Raw genomic sequence first — 25,418 nt, 5'->3', positions numbered from 1 at the left:
CGCGGAGTAGCGGCGGAACCGCGCGGCTGTTGCCGGTGTTTCCGGCGGAACCGCGGGAGAAGGCAGCATGGCGGAGCTGTGGAGCATGGCGGGGCCGTGGGTCGCCCGCGGGCTGCGGGCCGGAAGCCGTGAGTGCGGGAGGGAGCCGGGAGCCGCGAGTGCGGGGTCGGGCTGAGCTCGGGTTCGTACTGCGGCGGTGCTTTCAGGGGCTGAGGTGCCCCTTATTAGGCCGCGGAGGAGTTTGCCTCTCTGAGGGAAGGGCCTTTGCAGCCAGGGAATGACATTAACTTTCGTATTGAACCACAGAGTAGTTGGGGTTGGAGGGGACTTCTGGAGGTCATCCAGTCCAAGTCCCCTGCCAGGACAGGGTCACCACGAGCAGGTGACACAGAAACTTGTCCAAGTGGATTTGGAATGTCTCCAGGGAGAGAGACTCCACACCCTCCCAGGGCAGGTTATTCCAGTGCTCTGCCCCTCTTCATGGAAAGAAGTTCTTCTTCATGTTGAAGTGAAACTTCTTGTGTTTTAGTTTATGGTCATTGCTTCTCGTCTTGTTGCTGGTCACCACTGAAAGGAGTCTGGCACCAACCTCTTGGCACCCGCCTTTGAGATATTTATATGCATTAATGAGATCCCATTTCAGTCTTGTCCTCTCCAAACTAAACAGGTCCAGCTCCCGCGGTCTCTCCTCATAAAAGAGATGCTCGAGACCCCTCATCATCTTTTTGACCCCTTTTATTGCCTCAGAGTCTCCTGTTGTGACTTCGTACAGGCAGTGCAGGGGCCCAGCATGGTCACTTGCTGGAGCTGCAGAAGTGCTACCTTGTATATACTGAGACAGACAGGTGGGTGATCGGTAGTGTTGTAGAAATCAACACCTTATAAAGAGGCTTTGAAAACTCAGTATGGGGCACAGATTGGTTGAGGTTGGAAGAGACCACAGTGGGTCACCTGGTCCGACCTCTCTGCTCAAGTAGGATCATCCCAGAGCACATGGCACGGGATTGCATCCTGATGGTTCTGAAATAGCTCCAGTAAGGGAGACTTCACACACTCTCTGGACAATCTGTTCCAGTGCTTGGTCACTGTACAGGAAAGTTCTTCCTCATGTTCAGGTGGAACTTCCTGTGCATCCTTTTCTGCCCCTTGCTTCTTGTCCCATTGCTGGGCACCACTGAGCAGAGCTTGGTCCATCTTCTGACCCCTCCCTGCAGACACTGACAGACGTTGATGAGGTCCCTTCTCAGTCTTTTCTTCTTGAAGCTGAACAGCCCCAGTTCCCTCAGCCTTTCCTCATAAGAGGGATGCTCTGCTGGACCCACCCCAGCATTGCTTACTCAAGGATTACTGCTTACTCTGTATTTCTCCTGTCACCAGGATACATTTCCACACCAGCTTTCTCTCAGCTGACACCTGATGAGGTGGTTCGCATGCGTAATGAGCTCTTCAGCAAAGAGAAAGAGAGACAATTATCTCTTCACCCACGAATTGAGAAAATTGAAGTGAAATACACTGGGAAGTTACATCCTGGTAGTGTGTTTGTCATGAACAAGGCTCTGTCTACACCATACAACTGTGCTATGCGTAAGTGGATGGACTTCTGAACTAGCCACTCACGGTGAATGTTGTGCTGCCAATTGAAATAGAAACAGTTAATTTTTGGAGGCTTTTTTCACTGTTCTTCTTTCCAAGTAATTTAAAAATATGAAACTTGCAGTTGTTAGAAATGCAGCAGTTTGAACTGCTGATCCTGAGAAATATGGTTAATAACTAATACTTTAGGGATTTTTTTTTTTTTACTTTCTGTAGATTTAGGTGAATGGCATTGCAAGAACTCTGTTCTGGCTTTTGTGGATGGTGAAATCTGGGACATGTACAGACCCCTGACCAAATCATGTGAAATTCAGTTCCTTACCTTCAAAGATGAAGATCCAGAGGAAGTAAACAAAGTAAGTTGCTATCTTGTTCCATTGTAGGTGACCCTGGTTCTCTGTACCATGTGTCATTGCAGGTGGCCCTGATTATGACCACTTGATTCTGTGTGCACCTGTCTGCTTTGCATGCCTGTCTGCTTTCTTGAACTTTGTTGTCATTAAATTTCAGGCATTTTAAATGTTTTTTTAATGCTGCATCATGGCTGTCATTAGCTGGACCAGTGTGTGGGCTAGGTAAATTGTTGGCTTTCCTTTCAATTGTTGTATTATTCTATGATTTCAGATTTAAGTATCTCCAGAGTTACATCTGGCTTGCATTCTAAGTGCTGTTTTGATTTTTTTATTTGATTCTGTTTGGAGAAGCATCTCCAAATAGAAGTTTAAATACCAAAGAAAGTAATCATAGAATCATGGAAAAGCTTGGGTTGGAAGGGACATTAGAAGCTCATCCAGTTCCATCCCCTGCTGTGCGCAGGGATACCTTCCACTAGACCAGGTTGCTCATAGCCCTGTCCAACTTGGCCTTGAACAATTCCAGGGATAGAATGCTTGGGTTGGCAGCTAGGTTTGTGCATCATCCTGTTAAGTTTTTGGGGTTTTTTTTGTTTCGTTTGTTTTTTTATTTTTATAATTAGCTTCTAGGCAATAAATTCATGTTCTGAAATTCTCATTGCAGGCATATTGGCGTTCCTGTGCCATGATCATGGCCTGTGTGCTAAAGCGAGCATTCAAGGATGAATATTCAGTCAACCTAGTTAAGGCTCCAGAAGTGCCAGGTGATAAAAGTGTTTTATATTGATTGTCTTTTGCTGCTTCTCAAGTGAGTGTTTAATAACCAAACTTAGAAAAAAATCAGAGGCTCTTTTTCCAATGATTGATGGTACTTAACGTTGATAGGTGTATTACATGCTGTTGTAGTTGCCTTTAATTTATGATAACCACGCTGAAAGCAATTTTGTTATCAATGTTCAGAAAATTGGTCTGTGTGGCCACTGGGTTTCAGACCACTGCGCATTTCATAGCTGAAATTAGTAACTAAACCTCTGTATTGTGAAGTGACATGAGCAAGGTATCTAGATATGATGACATGTTTCTGTGGAATTTGCTCTAGTAACTGCATAAGCTTGTCCAGCACTTGAGTTACTAAAAATGACAATGTCTACACCAAGTGGGAAGATTGTTGAGGTACAAACAAGCTTGTTAACAACTTCTGCTCGTCTGTGATCTAAGATTTAGAAAAGTGAGAAAATGTACAAGGGAAGAAATTGTTTCAATAACAAAACGTGTGTAATTATGCATTTAGTATATGAGAAGGTTGGTTGCTGGCTGGAGTGCTATAACTGCTTCTTTTTTTAGCAATTTTAACATTTGTAGTGATTGATAAGTACAGGTAAATATTTCAGTTCTACCAGAATTTGGGATAATCTTGGCTATACTCAGCTATATCATTATACTGCATGTACAGAAACAGTGTGATCTTACTGGGTTCATGGATTTGATTTCTAAATAGCCATAACTCAATATACACAAAAGAGTGTTCTAACAACTGTCAGAGAAATTTGTGTTGTCTTTACCAGAAATTTGTTCCATGCTTATGTCATGGATAAACAGCTCTAATATTGTCTGATTTCTCTATGCAAGAAATTCCTCTTTATCATTTAATAGCTCACATTTATTTTATGAGGAATACAATGGAAAAGTAGTGAAGTATTTTTGAACTGAGTGGTTTTGGGTTTTTTCTGCAGTGTCAGATGCAATTTTGTGAAGCAGTGTATTTTTTCCCTCTTTATACTGATTCTGTTATACTGACATTGCATTAAAACTGCTTTCAAAGTACTTTCTCATTCAGTGAAATTAAAACAACACAAATTCAATCTGCCATTTTACAGTATAATCAGAGCTGGAAACTTTTGTTTTATGATGAATTTCTAGAGATAATTCTGGTTTTCTTCTCATTCATTTTGATGTAAGAATATAGTATGATTGTGAAGTACATACTTTGTTACAAACGTGAAAATTTTTATCTTTGGATTGGAATTGCAGTGATCTCTGGAGCTTTCTGTTATGATGTAGTTTTGGACAATAAACTGAGTGACTGGAAACCAACAAACGTAAGCATTTTTCAAACGTAAGCCCAAAAAGTTCTATTGCTTATGTCCTTGTCCAGTTGCTCTTTTTTAGTAGGGGAGAAGAGACAGCTTTTTTCCCTTTTTGTTAGTGCACATTTCGAATATTCTTTGGGAGCTGATCTCTGCACACACTGGTGCTATGGCAGAATGCTCTCAGATTTCCTTTCAGACAAAAATAAACCTTGTGCTGTCTTCCACACGCTTTCAGGCTTTAGGTCTGTGGAGCTAGAGAACAATCTGGTCTGAAGTACAAGTTCAGAAACAGCTGATGGGGCCGTTGGGGACCTCAGTGCCATTTTTGTTACTGCACAGATCTGTTCCTCCTCAGCTGCTCTTGCTTGGTAATGTAGATGCAGCCACAGTCTTTGTGTGAGCAGAGTCTCTGAAAATGAAAGTGTATAAAAGGCATATTTTCTGCTGGTTTACAGCGGAATCAGTTAGTTGTTGAATAAAATCTGCGAGCACATTCAGCTGCAGCGCTCCTTAATAGCTTGCCTATATTTCATGCTCTGCAGTAAGTCTAATAATCTGAATACTATAAATATCAGAACTGTCTGTGATCACAGATGTTTTACCCACCTGGTGCCCATTCTTGTTCTTGTGACCAAAAACCAGCAGAGGTGTGTATGGCTACAAAGCAGTATTGGTACAATGCAGAATTGTTCTTCAATATGATCTTGTAGCTGAAGTAATTTAGTTAGAAATATTTTCTGCATGACATTTTAAATGTATTTCACCTCATAACAATTTCTTATTTTCAAGTAAATCTGAATTACATAGAATGTCGGATTCTGGTCCAAGGTGGCCAATTTTTATTTATTAAATATTCAGAACTTTTTTTTCATTTTGATCTATCACAGTAGAGCTTATCTGTAAGTGAAGACATGACCCTTCACTTTCAAGATATGTAGATGAGTATATAACAGTAGTAAGACTGTATGCAGTACCATGTAGGGAAAACCTGGGCAGTTTAATTAATAAATATTGTTTCTGATGGAAAAATGCCTACTGATTGGGAATTGAATCTGTCCATTAAAACAGTGATGATTTGTAGAGCTCCTGTGATAATAGTAAGACACTCCAATAGTAAAATTGCTGTATTTAGGGTTTATAGTAGATGATCTTTGTTGTTTTGACTAATATTTAGTGTTTGCTGTGCATTATCTGTTCACTATAGCTGTGAAAAGGTGCTTACAGTTTTTATGTCCTTTCTTTAGGACAACTTCTGTTCTCTTACAAGGGATGCCAAAAAGCTAATCCATCATGACCTGCCTTTTGAAACACTGCATGTTGAAGCAAAAGTAGCACGTGAAATGTTTCAGCATAATATGTGAGTGTCTGAATTTGCCTTTCTTTCAAAGAGGCAATTAGAAATCGAGTCAAATCTCTGCTTGGTTTTATAAATCTAAAGTAAGATGTGACAGGTGAAGTAAGAAGGTACTTCTCCCACTGCTCTGAATGAGCCTCCCTCCGTTCTCTTTCCACCAACTTACTTAGTTCTTATTGTTCTCTCCAGAGGCCAGCACCGGGCACCTTTACTGGAGGTAGTTTTGTGACAAAATGAAAGACTGAGACTTCTTTTGTTCACTAGTGAGCTTCAAGATTCCACTACTATTAAATTGGAACTCTGGTAGTTAGCCTTGACATGGTAGCCTTTGCTGAAAGGCTTCCATGTTTCAAGAAATGTACATTTTTCATGTCCTGGTATCTTCAAATGAAGATTTGATGAAATGCAGTTTTTGAACTCTGCAGGGGGAAAATGGGTAAAATTCTTCGGTTTGTGCTATTAAGACAGGTTTGTTCAAAACCTCCTGTCTTCTTTGCTGAAAAGAATACCTTAGCCGTGTTTCTGGCCCACAGCATTTTGGCAGTTGGAAAGATGTAGGGGGAAAATGATAAATAATTTACCATTTTGTGAACCAAAATTAAACTACGATGAAGTTGCAAAATTGCAATTTTTTAGCTTAATGCTGAAGGTGATTTTAGTGAGGCATATGGATCATCATCTCCACATTGTTGGCTGTATTGACAGCAGGTGGGAGCTGACTTTTGATGGTACCTCTAGATACTGTGTATAGAAAGCACAGAGAACACTTTGCTGTATTGCAGGTGACCGGCTGTTGAGGGCTACACATTGCATAAAATCAGTTTAGGTGGTCTCATGGTGTCCTCTTCTAGTCTTACAGGTGACCTGGAAAACTCTTATTTGTAGTAGTAGGTCCGTTGTGTCTTTCTGAATAAAACTGTGCTGTGGGAGCATAGCCCTCATATAAAGTATGCACAGAATGGACTGGAATAGATGTTTCAGTAGGAGGGGACCTACAACAACCACCTAGTTCAACTGCCTGACTGATGTGGGGCTGACAAGTTACAGCAAATTAAGAGGCATCTGGGCAATGCCTTTAATAATCAGTGACACGCTTGGGGCATCGACCACCACTCTGAGGAGCTTGTTCAGTGTTTGAACACCATCTCTTAAGGAAATGCTTCCTAATGTCTAGTCTGAACTGCCTCCCAGCACAGCATTAAACCATTCCCAAACATCCTGTCCCAGGATCCCATGTTGACTGTGCCTGATGATTACATTATTTTTAAAGTGTCTTTCTGTAGTGCTCTGTAAAATCTTTGTAGTTTTTCCATGAACTGAGATTAACTAATAGGTCTGTTAATGAAGCATGTCAGTATGTGTCGTCATTAGGAATTTAAACCAGTCTTGAAGCTCACATAAATACAAGCATGATTTTTAGGAATTTTAAATGAATTACATTAATTTCTGAAGTGTTCTTATAAGAACTAGATGTTAAAGATGAGGATTTAAATTTTTTTTTCCTTGTCCAGATACAAAATGGAGATGATAGAAAGAAAAGCTTCTCAGAATATGGAAGGAGTTGTACTGTTACATAGGTGAGCAAAACTGAACTCCCAGTTTGTGAAGATTCACTGGAACATTTGAGTATATTACAAGTACTCTGCAAGTGAGAAGAGCAAGTTACTTGTGATGGTTTTAAATTCAAAGATCACTTGTATTCATTACTGTCTGTGTCTGTCTTAAGTTGCTTGGGGCTGTTTGTTTGCTTCTTTTTTTTTAAACAACCATTATTTTGTTATACTTCGTGATACTACATTTCTGTTTCTTGTTATGTTAAGAGTGGTAAGTGCCAGAGAAGTCTTATTGCTTTCAGTGCTTTTACATGAAAACTGAATAAATCTCTAGAGCTTGGCAGGCTAAATAAAATACCAACCAAATACTGGCTTGAAAACAAGAGTTAGCATTGTATAATGGATTTTTCTTTCAAAGTTGTCAAGATCTTCCTAGCTTGCAAGCTACTGCTTTGTAGTAGTGGAGATGAGAATAGAACAGCATTCTGGCAATACGGCGTAAGATACAGAGTTTAGTCTGGAGGCAGGAAGCTTGTATTGTATCTCAGGCAATTTTCTATCTTAGGCCATTGTAGGATACTCAGTTTAGTAGATGTCTAAAGAGTTCTTAATTTGTTTTTGTGGTCCACATCTGTCTAAAGGAGCACATATCTTTGCAGTGGTGGTTCTTGAAATTTTAGAACAATGTTGTGTCATTCTTCCTCCCACTCTGATTTGCTCAATAAAGGGGAAAATGGCCTTACCTATTGCTTTCTGGGAGAGGTTCATTCTCAGTATTTCTTTACTGTACTATGCTGTCTCTCTTAATTGATTTGCAGTTTTCCAAGAATAGAAAAGGGAAATAACTGTGCAGGTTGTAAACACTGTACTATGGAAAACAGGCAATCTTGGAGACAAATCTATTTCTGGTGAATGACAAGTATCCTGGTTATAGAGCCAACATGGCATCAAAGATTTTCTAAACCTAAGATCCTTTCCTAGGCTTGAGGCTTACATTTCCTAAGTTCCTTTAAAGAAATTGTGTGACCTTTACTTTTGGTTTAGGAAACTTAAAAATACTGAGCAGGAGATTTGTGTGGATTTTCTTTCTGTTGACTGGAATTTGCTAATCAAAAATCAAACCTAGTCTCCTTGTATTTCGCTCCAAATATATTTGGCATATAAGCTGGGGGTTTTTTTGTCCCCCCAGGTTTGGTGACTTTGTAGATATTGGTGAAGGTCCTCATATTCCAAGGACAAGTTTCTGTTTCCAGTATGAGATAACAGCAGCCCATAATCTTCAGACTGACCAGTCTGAATTGATGAGGAGATTCCAGGGTGTGTCCTTGCCAGTCCATTTGAAGGTAAGTAATCCAATTTGCACAGGTTTTCCTTCTTTAAGTTAGAGCATTTTGCCTATGTTCCCATCTTTGTTAGGTGCTGTGTTGGTAGCTAAATGGAATTCATAGTTGAAAGCCATAGCAAGGGAGGACCCCTAATGATGACTGTGTTGGATATTTGGGGTACATTTTCCTGAAACTGTTGTGGCTCTGCAGTCAGAACTAGAAAAGTTTGCATGAGAAGGCCCATGATATTATTTTTCAGTATGGAAAGTGTTGTTTCAGTTGTGTAATTTCTGTGTGGATATTTCATTCTGCTTGCCTAAGTTGTGCATGCCGATCTTCTGACAGCAAGGCTACTGACAGTGCTTAAAAGAGCAGAACTCTGTATTTATACTCATGATAAATATACCATTCAAAGAATTTCATGACACCAAAGTAAAATGTAGCAAAAACAAAAAAAAGTCTTAGTGCTAATGAGTCTTAAACAAAGCCTTTGCAGAATTGAAGGTGGAGGCAGGAGTCTTTATTCCCATTCCTGTTGACTTACATGGTTTTGACCTTATGGTCTAGCACATGTGCTATTGTCTTAGTTGGAAAAGTTTTCAAGGGTTCCTCAGGTCATCTCTGTGTTCCCTTCCTAAGCATAATTCCCATTTTTGCCAATTCGCTCCTCAAGGATTCCACACAGAGGATGAATCATAGAACCATGGAATGGTTTGGGTTAGAAGGGGCCTTAAAGTTCATACAGTTCCAATTCCCCTTCCATAGGCAGGGGCACCTTCCACTGGACCAGGTTGCTCAGAGCTCCATCCAGCCTGGCCATGAACTCTTCCAGGGATGGGGCATGTGATGAGTAGACATTTATTCAAGTCCCCAGCGTGAATATGGGCAAATTGGACACCTAAGTTGTTAAGTTGTGGCATTTGAACTGGGCACTATTATGGTTTTGCGCCATCATTTCTATACATTTATCAGAATCTATTCTGTGATAAGATTATTTTTTACTTGTGTTAACATCATTTAATGTCATTTCACACAGGCTCACCACACTGTGTGGCACAAACTGCTGGAAAGATCAAAGAGGCTGGTAAGTCTTACTAGTGGTGAAGTACATGTTACCAAATACAAAGGTATGCTCTGATAGAGGACAATTTGAATGATTAGAGGTAGGTAGTATACACAAGAACATAACTTTAGGAATGGAAATATTCACAGGTGAATGGAAATCGGAAATCTGTTTGCTTGTTTGTTAGAGAACATGGTAGCACTCTTTCTGAGGTCTGTTATTAAAATGTATTACGCCATTAAAAAAATCATATACTCTTTGATTGATACGATTTGTGCAATTAAAATATTTTAAGGTAAATGGAACTATAAAATATTATAACCCATGTATGACCAAATAACCACTATAAAGACATGTTTAAACATAGGAAGTCTTTGTAAGTATTAAAGAGCAGCTGTTTTAGAGCTTTCAGATCAATAATTTTACTTACTAGTTTGTCAAGAGACAGAAAAAAAAGTACTTCATGCCTTCTGAAACTTGTTAGCCAAGGATATGTTCTGAGGCTTCCCCATGTCATCATCCCTGAACTTAGTTTGAATAATCTTGTCCTTCAGGCTGTTTAATTTTGAAGAAGATCAAGACTTTGTAGGTTGTCCTTTCTTGTTACAGTGACTGTATGAGGCAAGGATTTTCAGGATCAAGGAGAGTGAAATAATTTTTTAAAATATAACAAAATTGATATCTTTCTGCAGGTTGCTGAAGAAGAATATTTGGAAGCAGCAGCACAATATCTTGAGGCAAAAGATGAAAGATGTCAATTTAAGTTGAACCTCTAAATGTACGTAATAAAATGTGTCTTTTTACATGACCTGTTTGTGCCTCATACAAAAATGTCTTGGGTAATTAACTTGAATTCTGTGACCTACGTCATAGATAAGTATAGACACAGGTATACATGAGATGTTTCAGTCCACTTTAAAGATTTCCTTAAAGAAAAAAAGGGTGGGGAGAGGGAAGGTAATATTTTATCTGCAGTAACTTGCAAGTTGCTCCTGTCCTTATCTTGACAAGAGTAATTTCATTTGTCTATCCATATGAATTTGTCCTAATACAATAGAAAATTGAGACAAATAGTATCTTAAAAAGATACCTTTGTATATGTTATGTGTCGCTTTGATTCTTTAGCCTTCTGATGACTGTTTATATATTTTTAGTGGAGTCTCTCACAAATGTAACATAAACAAGTCGATTGTTTTCGTACCAGTCTGTGGTGGACTGGTGAACTGACCACTAGGGTCAGAAAGGTGTTCCTGTCATCTACCAATCCTTGACCAAACTCCAAATCCTATTTAAATCCCAAATGATAATAAACTTTTTCTTTTCTCTGCTCACCTCTGAACCTGAGTGAGTGTGGTTCTTTCATGTCCCTACCGGCGACAATTATGTATGTATGTATTTTTTTGTATGTAAAGATGTAATTGCCGTTGCTTTAGCAATACAAAAATAGCAGAATGTGAAAGCCAGAAAGTTTTATAGCTTAATGATTTCTTTCTGCTGCACAAGTGCATTAAAGATCATTTTCCAGAATAATACCAAGAACGTAGTTCATTGCTTGCATCCCCAGTGTAGTAAAATTCATTATGCATTTTCTTTCTTTAATATTTAAATACGGTGACTTCAATTAAATTTCACGAGGGGGTTTTGTTAAATGGTGTTTTCTAATGTTGTATTTTCATCCCTAACTCATTAGAACTCTTTTCATTATACCAGAGGAAATTATTATTACTTTTTGAAGTGCAAATATTTTCTCTGAATTTTATCCCAGTTATTTTTTTTTACCATCAACTGCATCACATGGTTCCTAATCAGTTGACACCACAGTTTTGTGAGAGCAGGGTAGTAGTTCAGTAAAATACATTTAGGTATAACCCATGTCTTCTCCGGATACTTGGAAAACTGAGGGTTTTTTTCCCTCTTGATTAATGTTGCAGAGGACTTTTTACAATGGTATCAGATACTTATTTTTTTAAATAGGATTATTGATTCAAAGTTTACCGTATGTGAAAGTACACATATGCATTTACACATTCTATATATTTTCATTAAATTGAACTTGTCAGAGTATACTTTGGCTTTGAACCTGTTGTTCTGGTGATGTTGAAGAAGCAGGCATTGTTTCTTAAGGTACACAAAAATTTGCTGTTTTTGTTGGTTTTTTGGCTTTTGTTGTGGTTTTCTTTTAGTTTTGCTTGGTTGCTTGGTTTTTGTTTGTTGTTTAATGCACTACTTGCCGTGTTTGATTAACCCAAGACTGGCAAAATTTTGCCGTCTGGTTTGGGATCCAGTGCAGGTGGTCTGTTTTGAATCTTAAGCTTGTTCTGTTACAACCCAGAGAGTCCCCTGATGTCTGCTTGCCGTTTTGTGTATCCAGAATTCCTCCTGGATTCCACCAGCTGCAGAGGAAGGTGAGAGTGCTGCTGTCCCTTAGGAATATACCTTTTTTAACTCTAGCTGGAATTTCAGAGCTTTTCTCGTGTGTTCCTTTTTGGGGGGCTGGGGAGAGGGGTTTTTTTGCTTGTTCTTTATGTTAGGGGTTTGAGGTGTTTTGGTTGGAGGAGCAACTAAGTTGCCTCACAGGTAAATCCCCACAAAAGGGACTTTTGTAAGTGCGCGACTACAGTACTGAAAATGCTGTTTGGGTCTGTAGCAGACCCTTCCTTGGAGGTCTGTACATAAAAAGGTGGAAGCTCAAACTTCTACAGAACTCTCTGCTCACACCTTGACTTCCATGGGGTCCAGAAGATAGGTCAATCTTTGGAAGAGATCCAGCTGGAGGATGCCTTTGAAAAGCACCAGGATTCTCACAGAGCACAGCAACAGTTAAGGGAACAGGGCAATAGTGTTCATTTCTTTCTCACTATAGCACATCTTGAAATAGAAATGTAGATTCAAGTCTGTTTTGCCAAAATGGGATTCAGAGCCACATGTGCAGAGAAAAACATCTGTGTTTTTTTGAGGGGATGGCTTATACGGTATTTTGAGTACTCCCTGCCTGATGTGTATTAAGTGATGGCACTGCTAGAAAAGTCCTGAACATTTCTTGGATGAGCGCGAGAACAAATGGAAGCAGTGCTTAGTTCCCCCCACAGCCACAAGAGCAGGGAGATACAACCCTGAGCTTAAGGCCGTTTATTTTACCACTGCCTCTTGGTGCATAAAATGCCTCAATTGTCTGCTGAGAGGGCTGTTGCTGCAACTGGGTTAGAGTGATGCTTCCTTTCTCTGTTTGACGTAGGTTTTCTGAACTTCAGCTGAACTGCAGAGTAGTTCCAGCCTGGCTGACTATTTGGGGTTGTGCTGCAACACACACCTGTAACTATCACTGTATACCAAACTTAAAGCTGTGGGGTTATATAAAATACCAAAATGGGTATGGCAAAGCTCTGTCCGAGTGTGGATTCTGGGTGTTTGTGCATTCTCCTGCTTACCCTGGGACCTGGCCCAATCTTCTCCACTGGAAATAGTCAGAAGACACCATCACTGATCAGTTCAAAAAGAGATAGAAAAGTAGATGTTATTTTCTATACTGAACACTATAGGAAACTGCAGGGATTAGGGATGGATAGATGAGCAAAAGACACTGCAGAATTTAGCCAATTTTCCTTCTTGGCTATTCCTTTTTGTTAAATTTCTGTGTTTAAAGAGGCAAATTTTACTCAGCAAAAGAACTGCAGAACCAGATAAAGGTAGGGAAGAATCTAGGAGGACACAATGCTGCAAAGTGGAGAAAGGGGAGGGTAGGGTCACTTAGGCCAATATACATGTGCAGAAGATGATACTGGCCAGATTCTGATAAGGAATAAATAAGAAAAAATTTTATGGTGAAAGTGGTGAGACATAAGAAAGTGTTGTTCAGAAAACTTGTGAGTACCTCTGGAAGTGTTCGAGGTCAGATTGGATGGAGCTTGGTGCATCCTAGTCTGGTGGCAAGTGTCCCTGCCTGTGGCTGGGGGGGTTGGAACAGGATGATCTTTGAGGCCCCTATGAACCTAACCCATTCCAGGATTTTATGATTACAGGAGAAAAGGCAGGAACTGAAGCTTTTTTCCTTGTTACATAACTCAGTAGTAGCTTCATGGCTTCTCACATTCACGTTGTTCCTCTTTCTGCATTTTGTTTGAAAGAATTGAAACTTTATATTTTTCCCTTTTGTTTACTGGTTTTATCCAAAAAAAGAAAGCCCTGTATGAAGGTTAAAGCTACATGGTGTCTTGATCCTAAGAGGTGGCAGTGGGAAGGTTGAGCAGTTCCAGCTGACGCATAAAACCAACTGAGAATTTTTTTTCCAAAGAAATATTCCGTATTTCATGTTATCATGGATTTTGCAGATAAAAAAGGCAATTAGGATATAGTACGACTTATTTCATAACAGAAGGAATTAAATGCTAAGAAAAAGTTATTTTTTCTTACCAGGCAATAAAGGTCTTCCCTGGGAAATTGAACTCGTGCAAGTGATGAAAACAATCATCAGTAGACATCAAGTCCTTTCATGATAGCAGCCAGATCCTTTTCTATTTTAACTTCTGGCAAGGGGTAATCTTCTACTGCTTTTTGTTAACTTATCTAGAACTACTGCACTCAGCGCAGTACTTTGTTATATTTTAGGCTGATTAACTTGCTACATTTATTTTATTAGATTTTACAGACACAGGCACTTGGCAGCATAACGATGTTTGATGGGAAGAGTTGACAGTGGGTATTTATTGAAGAACACCAACCATCTGAAAATGGTAATGCTATCATGCTGTGGCTTTTCATGAGACTTAACCCCAGTCATGGACAGCATTAACATTTTTTCAGAGTGACATGAAAACCTATTATTTGGGTATCTGCTAATATAATATCCAGAACATAACTATGTTTGCTTTTCTGGGGAATCAGCTATGCAGAAAGAATACACATAATTGGTCTAATATTGGACCATCTTTATAATTGCTACGTGTTTTTTAAGTTTGCAAGTTACTTACCTTTTAAAGAGAAAAAATGTGAGGGAACAAATACTTGATTTTTATGGCATGACTATGAATCAGGATGGTGAGTGGAAATACCTGTTTTCTTCCTTAAGACACCTTCTATTGACATGTGTCTGTACAGGATAAATGCTCTAGAATCATCTCTGCTTCGGCAAATTGATACTGCTGAATGTGGCCTCCAATGGACAGGGAAATCAAACTGAGCTTAAGGGTTAACCAAGAAATAAGATTTTCTCTCTTCTCTTTTGCCCCAATTTTCTTCCTGCTTTTAAAGCCATTTTCCCTGGAAAGTTAATAGAAATATGCCTCTCTTTAAAAAAATATGCTGCACCACTTTGAGAATTCCCTCTCAGAGCTATGGCTCTGACTTTGGAAGGGATAAAAGTGTTTTTTCCTTTTTGGTGGTTATGGCTCCCCAGCTGTATGCATCCTGGGGAAGCCACTTAACCTAGAGCCTGATTTGGAAAACATTTATGCCCTGCAGCATTTCTGTCTGAGTGTAAAAATCACATTCAGTGAGACTCTTTGTATGAGACACTTTTTCATGAGACCATTGATTTATAAGTTTCTGTGGTCTTGAGTGCTCTGTGATCATTCCTAATACTGGGGATTCAGAGGCAGAACACTGATAACAGAAAAAGGTGTTTATATTGATACAGCACAACCATTAACATTTTTCTTAATTAATGGTGAGTACTTTGAGTTTTTTAGTTTTCCCTTTTGATCTCCCATCGAATTAATGTTTCACAGCTAAACTGTTCCCCAAGTAGATTTAAGTAGAGACAAGGGAGAGTTTGAAGAACTGGATCTGTGACTCAGGTTTTGTGACTGTGAATATTCAGGAACTATTTTGACCTTCCACAAAATAAATATAAAAATACTTTCCTCTTTCTCTTACAGTTTTCTAAGACTTCAAAAAGTTTAAAATGCATGGGCAATCCTAAAGTAAACTAAAGATATTTTCATTTTCTCACAATGACCCATTGATCCATTTCTCCTAAAGAACTGACAATGGAATCTCAAATTTCTGTCAGTTTTTCTCTTACAAATAATAAAATTCTATAGAAATTAATAGAAGCTGTACATGCCAAAAGTTTAATCCATCCATTTTCTTTCCTAAATAAAAATGAAGAAACTAAATATTTGTGTAGAAAGTAAACCCAAAAGAGCTAAAAAGTGATAAAGTAAGGTTGTTGCATTCAAGATGTTACACATTCAACATACTAGTAAGGACTTGCTAATACACAAAGCTGCTATTTTTCGCTGCTTTTCCAGACCCTATACCTAGCAAGCATTCTAGGAAGCATGCCTGTATGCAGAACTACTTGTCTTTTTACATGTAGAGTTTTTTCCCAGCATAGCACTGACTGATTCATGAATTCTGTTCTCCTCCCACAGCAACAGCTTGTTCCGTGTGAATTCTGGTAAGAGGCATGGTACAGTGCTAATGCTAACATGTAGGAGTCAGCCATAGGTAAAAACCCCTATCACGATTAGCATTAACAACATACAGCCAACAGAAGACCTCCAGAGACTGGAGTATGAGATGCAAAGAACTCAAAGCCCTGGGTTTTGACATACCTAAAGAAAAAAAATGAAAAGAAAAAAAAAAAAAATCAAGAAATTATGGCAGAGGATGGAGAGATATCAGCGAAGTTATTATTGCAGTTAAATACACAGGAACCATCTGCTGTACATTTAAACCCAGTCAAACCTGCAATTGTTTTATTTGGAGAGAGAACCGGAGTGCATTGATCAGTGAGTGCATTATGCTTGCTGTGAGCAGGAAGAATACAGATTGCAGCATGGTGTAGCTTAATTTTGTTTCTATTTAGATATCTGTTAATGAAGACTTCTAATATAAGCCTAGTTTCTCAAAATGTTTTAAACTCCCAAAAAAACAAAAGCAAAAATTACTTTTTTTATTCTGCTTTAACTAAGAAAAAATGCCTCTCAGGAGAGCTGACTCCTTAACAGGAAGTGAGGAACAGAGCTAAAATACAATCATAGTTTCATCAGCATGCGAGGTTGATGATTAGGCAACAAATATTCCTTTGGATTCTGGTATAAATGAGCAGAACGAAAACCTAATGAACAGATCTGGTTGCTGCTCTAGCATCCATATGCAGCGCTCCTACACCCACGTACCAGTAGAGTGGGATTAATGAATATAATTGTCTTTATTGAGCTGTTTGCTAATTGCTTCATAATATTTACCAGACCATTAACTGATGTTTTGACCATAAAATTAATGTGCTGAATCTTTTTGACCAAAGTTAAACACTTTTTTACTTCTTTAAGCCTATTATCAGTTCTCGTCTGGAAACAAACAAGGAGATACGGTTTTCGAAATCAGCAATTTTAAAAATCTGCAAAGAAATCACATAATGAAATAGAAATGCACTCAGTAAAAGCAAGGGTAGAGAATTATCATTATATATTAAACTACCAGATTTATTTTTAGAATTTTCAGTTACTTACATCAGTGATAAGGGTTGAATTGTAGGAAGTCTTTCCAAGCATTTTTAAAAAGGCCTAAATAATGCCCATTTAGTTCTCTGCTAAGTATGTCTTGATTGAAATATATTTTTTGTTATCCATCCTTCTGAAATAAAGTGTCAGCTCCTGTGCAGAGTCCATAAATAGTTGAATCTTGTTTCTTTTCTCTTTGATCTCCCAGTAACTGCTTAAAAAAACAACGACCACCTTTCTGTTGTTTAATCAAAAAGTAACAAGAAAGCCCCTATGAGAAATGAGACATTATATATGAGGCAGTTTTGGAGATCTTTTTTTGTATGTAAATTTAAAGAAACTGATGTGCTTTTATAACTTCCCTACTGTTACTAACACATGTTTTAAGAGGAAGTTAAAATGTCATAGTAAGAGTATGATCTAATTTAGAGATTTTAGGGAAATTACCTTTCACTTTGTGCCACTCTAAATGAAACCAACCTCATACATGGCTGCAATATGTGAGTGGCAAGTAAAAATTCCAAGGTGAATATAAAATTTTGGTGGGCAGAAAAAAAGCAGCTTAGAAATTTCCAAACCTCAGGTTTAAAGTGATGATTCAGAGCTCTGGTGAGTGTTCAGAGTAAACTCCTACTGAAGTCGGGCACAGAGAGCTGTGGTGTAAGATTTGCCTTTGTGGGCAGTGAAGTGAACAGGTTTTAAACCTGTGATAAAATGTTGTGTGTCTGTTCATGGTATGTGTGGTTAGGGTGAGGGACATAGGCCAGGAGAAGAGGATAAAAGACCCAAATATGGTATTAATTTTTTTGGTTTGGTTTGTTTTGTTTTTGTGGGTTTTTTTTGTTTTTTTGTGGGGTTTTTTGGGGGTTTTTGGGGGGTTTGGTGGGTTTTTTTGGGTTTGTATTTTTTTTTGGAGGAAAGAAAACCAGTAATTCCTGTCAATAACAGGCTATTTTCTTACCTAAATTCATTCTGCATAGAACCTTCTTTGAGCAGGGCTTTGAATTTGATGATCTTCAGAGAGTCTTTTTAACCTGAATTATTATTTCATTCAATTATTGTGCTTTTAATGTCTCTTAAGTCCCTAAATCCTTATTCACTTGATATCACCCAATGGGTATACATATGTATGAAGGGTTCAATGCAAAACATCAGTTCCTTTTGTGGAAAAATTTGTCTTCATTAACCTTTGGATAAGGATCACTTTAGACAGTAGGACAAGAGTTTTCATACCAAAAGCTTCTATCACCTCCAAGTCTACTGCCTCTAGAATATTTGTAGAAAATGTTTGTTAATTTGCACTCTCTTAAATGTATTACAGGTTGCTATTCTTTACACCATGCTTCCAAACTCTAATTTCATGTCTTAAATGAGTTTTGCTAAAAAGCAAATGTTTTTATCTGTGGCTTGCAGCAGCAATTTGTGGTTGACAGTACTTTTCTCTTCAGTCTGCCTGTGTTCAGACTCAGAAAAGCAATTGTTTTGAAACTGATCACTTGAACGATCTAATAATGGTTTCTCTAAAGGAGCTGTATGCGTGCTGTACTTGCCCATGCCAACTTTCAGCAGTATTGCTGAGCAGTGATATAAGTGAGAGACTTTGGGCAGCAGCTGGTCTCTGCAGCTTTACTCCAGAACTGGGCCTTCTTTACAAAAGCACAAGGCCAGAACCACAGATGAAAATTTACTTTCAGGCTTTTCTACTCCTATGATCTTGGATTTAGGTAATAGTACAATTTTGCCTAGGCTACTATACTTGCATTTCAGTTTTGGATTTAAAAGCTGCGTAACACCTCCAGCACTGCAAACTGTTTGGCTTATGTCCTCTAAAGGCAGAAATACAAATCATGCTTTATCAGGAAGTGGTGAGAAATGACACGTGTTTCCTCTTGCTGAACCTTTGTAACAGCCTTTTGTACAGCTGTCAGGTTTCCTTTACATGAACAAATACCTGTATTGCTCCCTGCTGTCTTCTCAAACAGCTCAAAAAATGTGGCCTTGACATCAGTGTAAACAGTGGCCATCTACTCAGGTTTAAATATAAATAAATAAAATCCCCTGTTATTTCTCTTGCAACATTAGTAAAGAAAAAGTTCATAAGATCTGGTGTGACTTTCCTCTTGCCTTTTCCAGCACTGTCTTCCTTCCCCTATCATCAGAATAAAGCGTGTATCCTTCCTATCTTATCTGCTGACCTCTGGGTCTTAGGCCCCATCCACTCATCTGCTTCTCTGTTCCTTCATCTGTTGCAGTGACCTCAAATATGTGTGTGTTTTATTTTCATGTTCAGACTTCACATCTACTTTCACTGCTACTGCCTCCATGGAAGTTGTCCAATTAAAAATTCAGATTCCCTTCAGAAGTATCATCACAAGTGTAGTTCAAAATACTTAGTTTAACTGTGACAAATGCTTCTCTCTCCACCTGTACATTTGGACAATTTTGTAAGGTACCTCAAGGTTCTGAGGGGACTTACGGTAGTCCACTGCAGGATTAGGAGCAACTAGCTCATTAGTCTGGTTATGTGACTCTTAGCCAGTTTTGCCTCTCCAGTTCCAATGACCAAATTCTTATTTACTTACTACCCAACTAGAGGGCCACCTTTGTCTCAAATCTGGAATAGAATTCAGTCTTTTGTCCTTGGGTTGATAGGAAGAAGACATTTAGATAGGAAGAAGACAAGCTTTGGTAGTACTTCCCAGTATAATTTTTTCTTATGAAAAGTGTGTGCAGCTTAGGAAAGTAATACAACTCTGCAAAATTCAGTAGCCAGTTTAGAAAAGTAAAAGGTGTTCTCCAAACAGCAAAAAGAACTTAGAACTTGCCTTTTGGGAAGCCTTATCTGATGGTGCTTAGGGTTGTGCTGTCACATCTACAAAGTCCTTTTCTAGTGGGAGGAAAGGTAGTTCACCAAGGCCAGAAATCTGCAGTGCTAATACCTGAGTATGTAAACTCACAGTCGTGTTGGAGGAATCAGACTGTGATAGACCCCAAGCCTGATGCTTTGGTAGTGTGTGAGAGTGTCTTTTAAATCTATTGTTCTGCAGTCATTGAAAAACCCATTTTTTGTAAAAAATAAGACCAAAATGGAATGTGCCAGTTTCAGAGATGTTTTTAGCTTTGAATAGCAGAAATCTAATTTTGACTGAAAGAGAATTAGAGTTAATACAATTAACAATTCTATGAATGTTTTAATCACCTACAAAAGGCTGTTACATACAAACAATACACAACCATCCATTTTCAGATATCCTATTTACATTTTCAGAGGTTTTTAAGTCTTCTCATTTAATTTCTCAGAAAGTAAAGCTGTTCTTTTAAAAACATTAAAAAAAATTGAATTCAGGTTTTTAAGATACTGGGAGAGCTCAAAGACGTGTATGTAGATAGAAAAAGATTTCTCTGCCGAAAACTTCCCTGTTTAATAAAACATGCCTCCACTTTGTGGCTCAAGTAGCTGAAAATTTTTCTTTAATACTAACTTTCAGCTACTTTGCTTGCTCCTTTGTAAATTAAAAATTGCCATATTGAAAAGCTAGTAGAAGAAATTATTAATCTTAGATATTTGCTGCCAGAATTTGAATCAAGAGCAAATTTTTGTCATCAAAAACCTTACAGTTTTCGCTTGACAGGTATTAATTCTGAGCATGGAATTCTTTTTTGTTGATATGATTAGGGATTTCAAGAAAACTATGCTGAGTTCTTATATCGGTGTTTGAATCATGTTAATTTTAAAAAGAAAAAAACAAACCATAGCAAATTATGCAAGTCTAATGGGTATATTTTTAAAAAGGCATTTCTCTGCTGCTTATTTATGAAATGAGGACCAAAACTTGACATATTATCCAAAACTACTTCTTTGGTCAAAATTTAAAAAGTCACACTGGTTTATGCAGTTACTTTTCCACACCTCAAAATACCTCTGGTAAGCTGTAGGCAAGACCGTAACTGCAGATGCATCATTAAACTCTTCCAAGTAGGCAATTGAAATGCTGTAGAAATTCTATTCCATGTTGTATAGTCTTCTAAACTGTTGACCTCAGAACAAAAGCAGGGGAGGGTGAGCTAACAAGCAGCATGCATGCATGTCCTGTCCCACCAGATAAATGAAGTCACCATGAAGGTGAATTCAAAAGCAGCAAGGGGACTGCCTTTGCATTCCCTGGAGGCTGTGTGAGTCTGGATGGCTGGAGGCATATTCCATAAGGATGCCTGCTAGAGTATTTCTGCATGTGTGCAAAAGTTTGAAATTCAGCCTCCTTGTGTTTAAGCCCTGCCCTGGGGGCCCCTCCCTTGGCCTGGTCTCATCTCCTTTAGAACACAAGCTTCTCATTTGTAAAAAAGAGTGCATGCAAAAAAAACAAACACCAAAGAACCAAGCTGAAAAACCTACCTGCTATAAGGCAGTGTCTGTACACAGAGATACAAGCAAAACCAATGCAGCAAGAAGGCCTCAGACTTCCTTTGTTCCATCTCACAGGTTAACCATGATCACTCAGCTTGGCTTTTTTTTTTCTTTTTTTTTTTTTTCTTTTTTTTTTTTTTCTCCTTTTAAAGAGAGAGAGCAAAAGAGAGAGACAGAGAAAGAAGGCAAATGAAAAATGAGGCAGGAGCAGTTGCCAAGGGGATGTGTTGATCTGGCTGGTCTTCTGATATCCCTTCAGCATGAGTTCGGTGAAGAAAGCCCACTCCAAACAACCTGAGACCCTTTATAAGTCATGAAGGTGACTCATAACTAACCGACTTGCCTTGCTTTTAGTAAATCCCCCACTTTCCTTTTCTTAGAACAGAGCTTAAAAAAGAAGAAGAAGAAAAAGAAGAAGAAGAAGAAGAAGAAGAAGAAAGTAGAGAAACCCCAAGGAAAACAGAAAACTCCAATCAAACTGAGGATTTTTTAAAAATGCACCAAGTACTTTCCTTCCCTCAGATATCTTGACATCAGCCTTTGAATTGAATAATAATAATAATAATAATAATAACAACAACAACAAATGATTGTTTAGTGGTACTGGTACACTTAAACAGGTTGCGGGTATGTTGTGAGAGAGAGAGAGAGATATCTTCTTCTATTGAGAGATATCAGTATCTTCTGACTGAAGAGGGAGTTCACTGTGGTGAGGTGTTTCTTACTTTTACATCCAGGGCTGTCCTGCCTGGACTTTTTGTGTTGCAATTAACCCTGGCATATCTAGACAGAGAAACACAAACCTCAAGAAATGTTCAGAGGCACTGGACAGCTACAGCTGGAACAGCTGCAAAACCTCTAAAACCAGGGACGTACTCTAGTGAAAATAGGGCTTATGTGGAAGACTGTAAACCAGTGGGTTTAGAAGCCTGTTACTAAAATTGTATATCATTTTTTAACACCATTGAAAGACCACGGCAGAGAACTGGAAAGACAGGTTGGTCTGGTCTAAATGGGCAGGAGGTACATTTATTATACAGTTCTTATGTTCTGAACATATTCCTTGAAAAATCCAATTTATTTTTAGCAGCGAAAATGGTGGCTGCTACTGCCTGATTTTTCTCAGACACTGAGGATTGTATCTTTTATATATACATATATATATATATATATACATATACATATATATATATGTGTGTATATATATATATATGTATATATGTATATATATATATATATAAACATATTCCTTGAAAAATCCAATTTATTTTTAGCAGCGAAAATGGTGGCTGCTACTGCCTGATTTTTCTCAGACACTGAGGATTGTATCTTTTATATATACATATATATATATATAAAATATATATATATATAAAAATATATATTTATTTATTTATATAAATACATTTTCACTGTGAATACAGGATCTTTTTGCCTTGAACTTTGGAAGTTCTATGATTTTTTAAAAATATTTTCATTCAGAACTCACTAAGATGGCTGAAATGCAACAGTTCCATTTGCCAACCACTGAAATATAAGGAAAAAAATCTGTCAAATTCCATCTTAAACATACTGTTGTTCTCTTTGTTTTAGATGTGTAATTACATATGTCTTAATTTTTCCCCGTAATCCCACATAAGTTTCTGGTGTTTGTCCTCAGATCTGCACTTCCATGGTTCCATCAGACCCTCATTGCTCATTAACAATGGGATGGGGTTTGGCTTCCATGGTTACAGAGATGAGTTGGAAGCTGTGGCTGGAGCAGTGATGATTCCCTGACACATCCCAGGCAAAATAGCCCTTGGAAACAAACAATTTTGTCTCCAAGGCCCCCTGCTCTTGGAACACTGCTGCCACCCATGCTGCTGGAGGAGAGGATGGTGTTAAGCTGGGCTGCGCTCTAGTGCTCATGCCTCTAGGTAGGTGGGGAGGCTATGGCAGACACCTCTCTGTGTTATTGCTGCTCCTGTGGCTTGACACTAGGTTGGATTTCTCTTGGGCACTTACTGAGGAAAAAGAAAAAACCCTGACCTACTTGGTACACTTCCCCAATGATCCTCTATGTGGTGGTACTTGATGTAGGGCCAAAACTTGGGGCCAGATTTTATGGGAAGGAAGTGTGAGATTAGACACTGAGATTGTCTCCAACCTGATCATATTACAAGACAATTTCTTAATTTTTACCTCAAATTCTTTTCTTAACTTGCATGTTTGATTTCAATATAAATTGAAAACCTGTATTCCTAAAGGTATGAGACATCAGGAATTATTGTATATGTCTGTATGCATATCTATTGGTCTCCTCTCTAATAACTTGAAATAATGGATTAATTCGAACACATATGATGATGAAGGGGTATCTCAAAGATATGAAGCTCCTATAATTTCCGTGAAAACAAATGTGCAGGTTAGAAAAGACCTTATTAAAATACCCATTTGTGGCAAGGATGGTAATTGGAGTTCAACTCTTATTAAATATCACAGTTTTACAAATATATAGGCAATAAGATTTTGTTCATTTTGCTACTCGCAAAATGACCAGGTTTGTAAGAGATTATTTTAAATGCATGAAAATGCCACTTGATACATTGATTGATAGAGAATTTTGAGTTAAACAATGTATAAAATCCTAATGTTGCAAAGAGCAATATGCACAGGTAATTTAGCAGGATAACTGTCAACTAGGCATTGATGCCTAATTAGGGTTAGACTGTTGTGGGTTCTGTACATGCATTTGTTTGAAGGCAGGCAGAAAAGCAGCTCCATATACCCAGACCACATGCTGTGAAGTGGTTTGGTGTCATTTCTGTGGTCTAGGGTGCTGCTGAGGCTCTCCCAAGCTCTCTTCCTGCTCCTCTGGGTTTCACTCCTTAAACTCTATTTTGCATTTTTCAGCAATTTTCAATACGGATCTGCACCTGAGTATGCCACAGTATGATTTCCAGGGAGAGGATGAACACTCTTTGTATTTTCAGGTGTGTTCGTATGATTCCAGTGGCTAGTCTGAGGCTCAAAGCAATGCTGCCTTGCAAGAATGTAAAAAAACCCTGGAGTCTTTCTACTTGTCCAGCTTACATAGAAACATAAATCTCCTGGATGACAAGGCAAAGATGCTTAGGTTTCCTGTCTTCTGTAAGCAATATATTCATACAGGGAATAGACTCCAGTCAAAAACTTACGGGACTCAAGGTGAGTTTGGGCTGAATATGACACTGGTCAGACCAATAACACTCAGCACTAACTTCACTTCAGATAGTGGTTATGGCTTGAAATAACTTACCAGAGACAGGAGCAAATCACAACTTGGGTTCTATTAGAAAATAGACAGTGGATGGGGTAGAAATGCTAGGTTTAATTAAAGTTGCTTAATGACAGAAGTGCCATTTTCAATAGTTTCTTCATGAGTAACTGCAGAGCTTTAAAATATGAGTCACTGGAAAAAGTAATAAAAATCTAGACCTAGAAAGCTTCTCTTTTAATTAGCTGCAATTTTTTTCAGACTGTCCAGACTCATCTTCTCCCTTTTGAAATAAGTTTTATTCCTTAATGAGGCTTTTTCTATTAAAAATTCCAAAATTGCTAAAACTTGTCTTTGCAATAAAAGCTGCCTGTAAATGTTTCTTTTCAGTACCCTTTTAATACTTTCATGGAAATTTTGACATTTATAAGACAAGATATTTTTGAACAAAAGTTCCTTGAAAGTTACCATTTCAGTTAGCCAAAAAGTATTCTATAGGGTTAATCAGTTCTTGTCACACTGCATTGTCTAAAACATCATTTGAGATGGATGTTTGAAGCTTTTAAAAATCCTCTCTCCTCATTCTCCTCTATTCCTTTGCCATAGTTTCTGGCACTTCAAGTTGTGCAATCTTGGGTCTTAAAAAAAATTTAGTTGCTTTTACAGAAAAACATGTTTTTCTTGTGGACACCAAAATTCTGTCCAAGTTACTCTTTAAGTGCCTATTACTGTGATAGTGAAATCTTACTGATGAGCCAAAGAGGAGACAGAACGTGATTGCTCAGATCTATCTTCCTTTTCTGGTGCAGCTTTAAAATGATGAATAGTGCCTTCCCTTTCTTGTCCGTCTTCTTGTCCTTGCAATGGAGATGCTGCTTTCTAAAGCTGCCACAAAAGCAAGATGTTCTGCAGAACCATTCTGCAGTTCTACTTGGAACTTGTTTTTTCTGACGACCTAGAGCTAGAGCCAGTGCCCCAGGAGGTGTGCAGGCTAAGGAA

General features: G+C 38.3%; 1 protein-coding gene across 5 annotated transcripts; it reads left to right on the top strand.

Annotated features, from left to right (window-relative positions):
- The first annotated feature begins 25 nt into the window (after positions 1-25).
- Positions 26-22,198, top strand: MRPL39 (mitochondrial ribosomal protein L39). 5 transcript variants are annotated; one of them, XR_010725219.1, is made up of 12 exons: positions 26-128; positions 1,378-1,584; positions 1,810-1,949; positions 2,611-2,710; positions 3,978-4,045; positions 5,281-5,393; positions 6,902-6,967; positions 8,133-8,286; positions 9,305-9,352; positions 10,024-10,109; positions 11,664-11,736; positions 21,567-22,198. XR_010725219.1 is itself a non-coding variant. In XM_066208562.1 (11 exons), exons 1-10 carry the CDS (start codon positions 68-70, stop codon positions 10,105-10,107), a joined length of 1,041 nt encoding a protein of 346 aa, XP_066064659.1. In that variant the 5' UTR covers positions 26-67; the 3' UTR covers positions 10,108-10,109; positions 21,567-22,198. The 5 variants fall into 5 exon arrangements, 3 of the variants coding, with proteins under 3 accessions (XP_066064659.1, XP_066064650.1, XP_066064645.1); XR_010725212.1 differs by having other exon boundaries at positions 21,562-22,198; XM_066208562.1 differs by lacking the exon at positions 11,664-11,736.
- The last annotated feature ends 3,220 nt before the right edge of the window (positions 22,199-25,418 follow it).

Source organism: Chamaea fasciata, unplaced genomic scaffold (assembly GCF_029207755.1).
Source record: "Chamaea fasciata isolate MVZ Bird 193981 ecotype frontalis unplaced genomic scaffold, bChaFas1.0.hap1 SCAF_2, whole genome shotgun sequence".
Classification (NCBI taxonomy): domain Eukaryota; kingdom Metazoa; phylum Chordata; class Aves; order Passeriformes; family Sylviidae; genus Chamaea; species Chamaea fasciata.
This window is presented reverse-complemented; position numbering and strand designations above follow the sequence as displayed.

What these genes read in the sequence shown, in the direction of transcription:
- MRPL39 (XM_066208562.1), top strand. Translation starts at nt 68, where the DNA reads ATGGCGGAGCTGTGGAGCATGGCGGGGCCGTGGGTCGCCCGCGGGCTG. An exon ending in CGGGCTGCGGGCCGGAAGCC is followed by an intron (nt 129 to 1,377) that starts GTGAGTGCGGGA and finishes TCCTGTCACCAG; the next exon opens with GATACATTTCCACACCAGCT. An exon ending in GAAATGTTTCAGCATAATAT is followed by an intron (nt 5,394 to 6,901) that starts GTGAGTGTCTGA and finishes TTCCTTGTCCAG; the next exon opens with ATACAAAATGGAGATGATAG.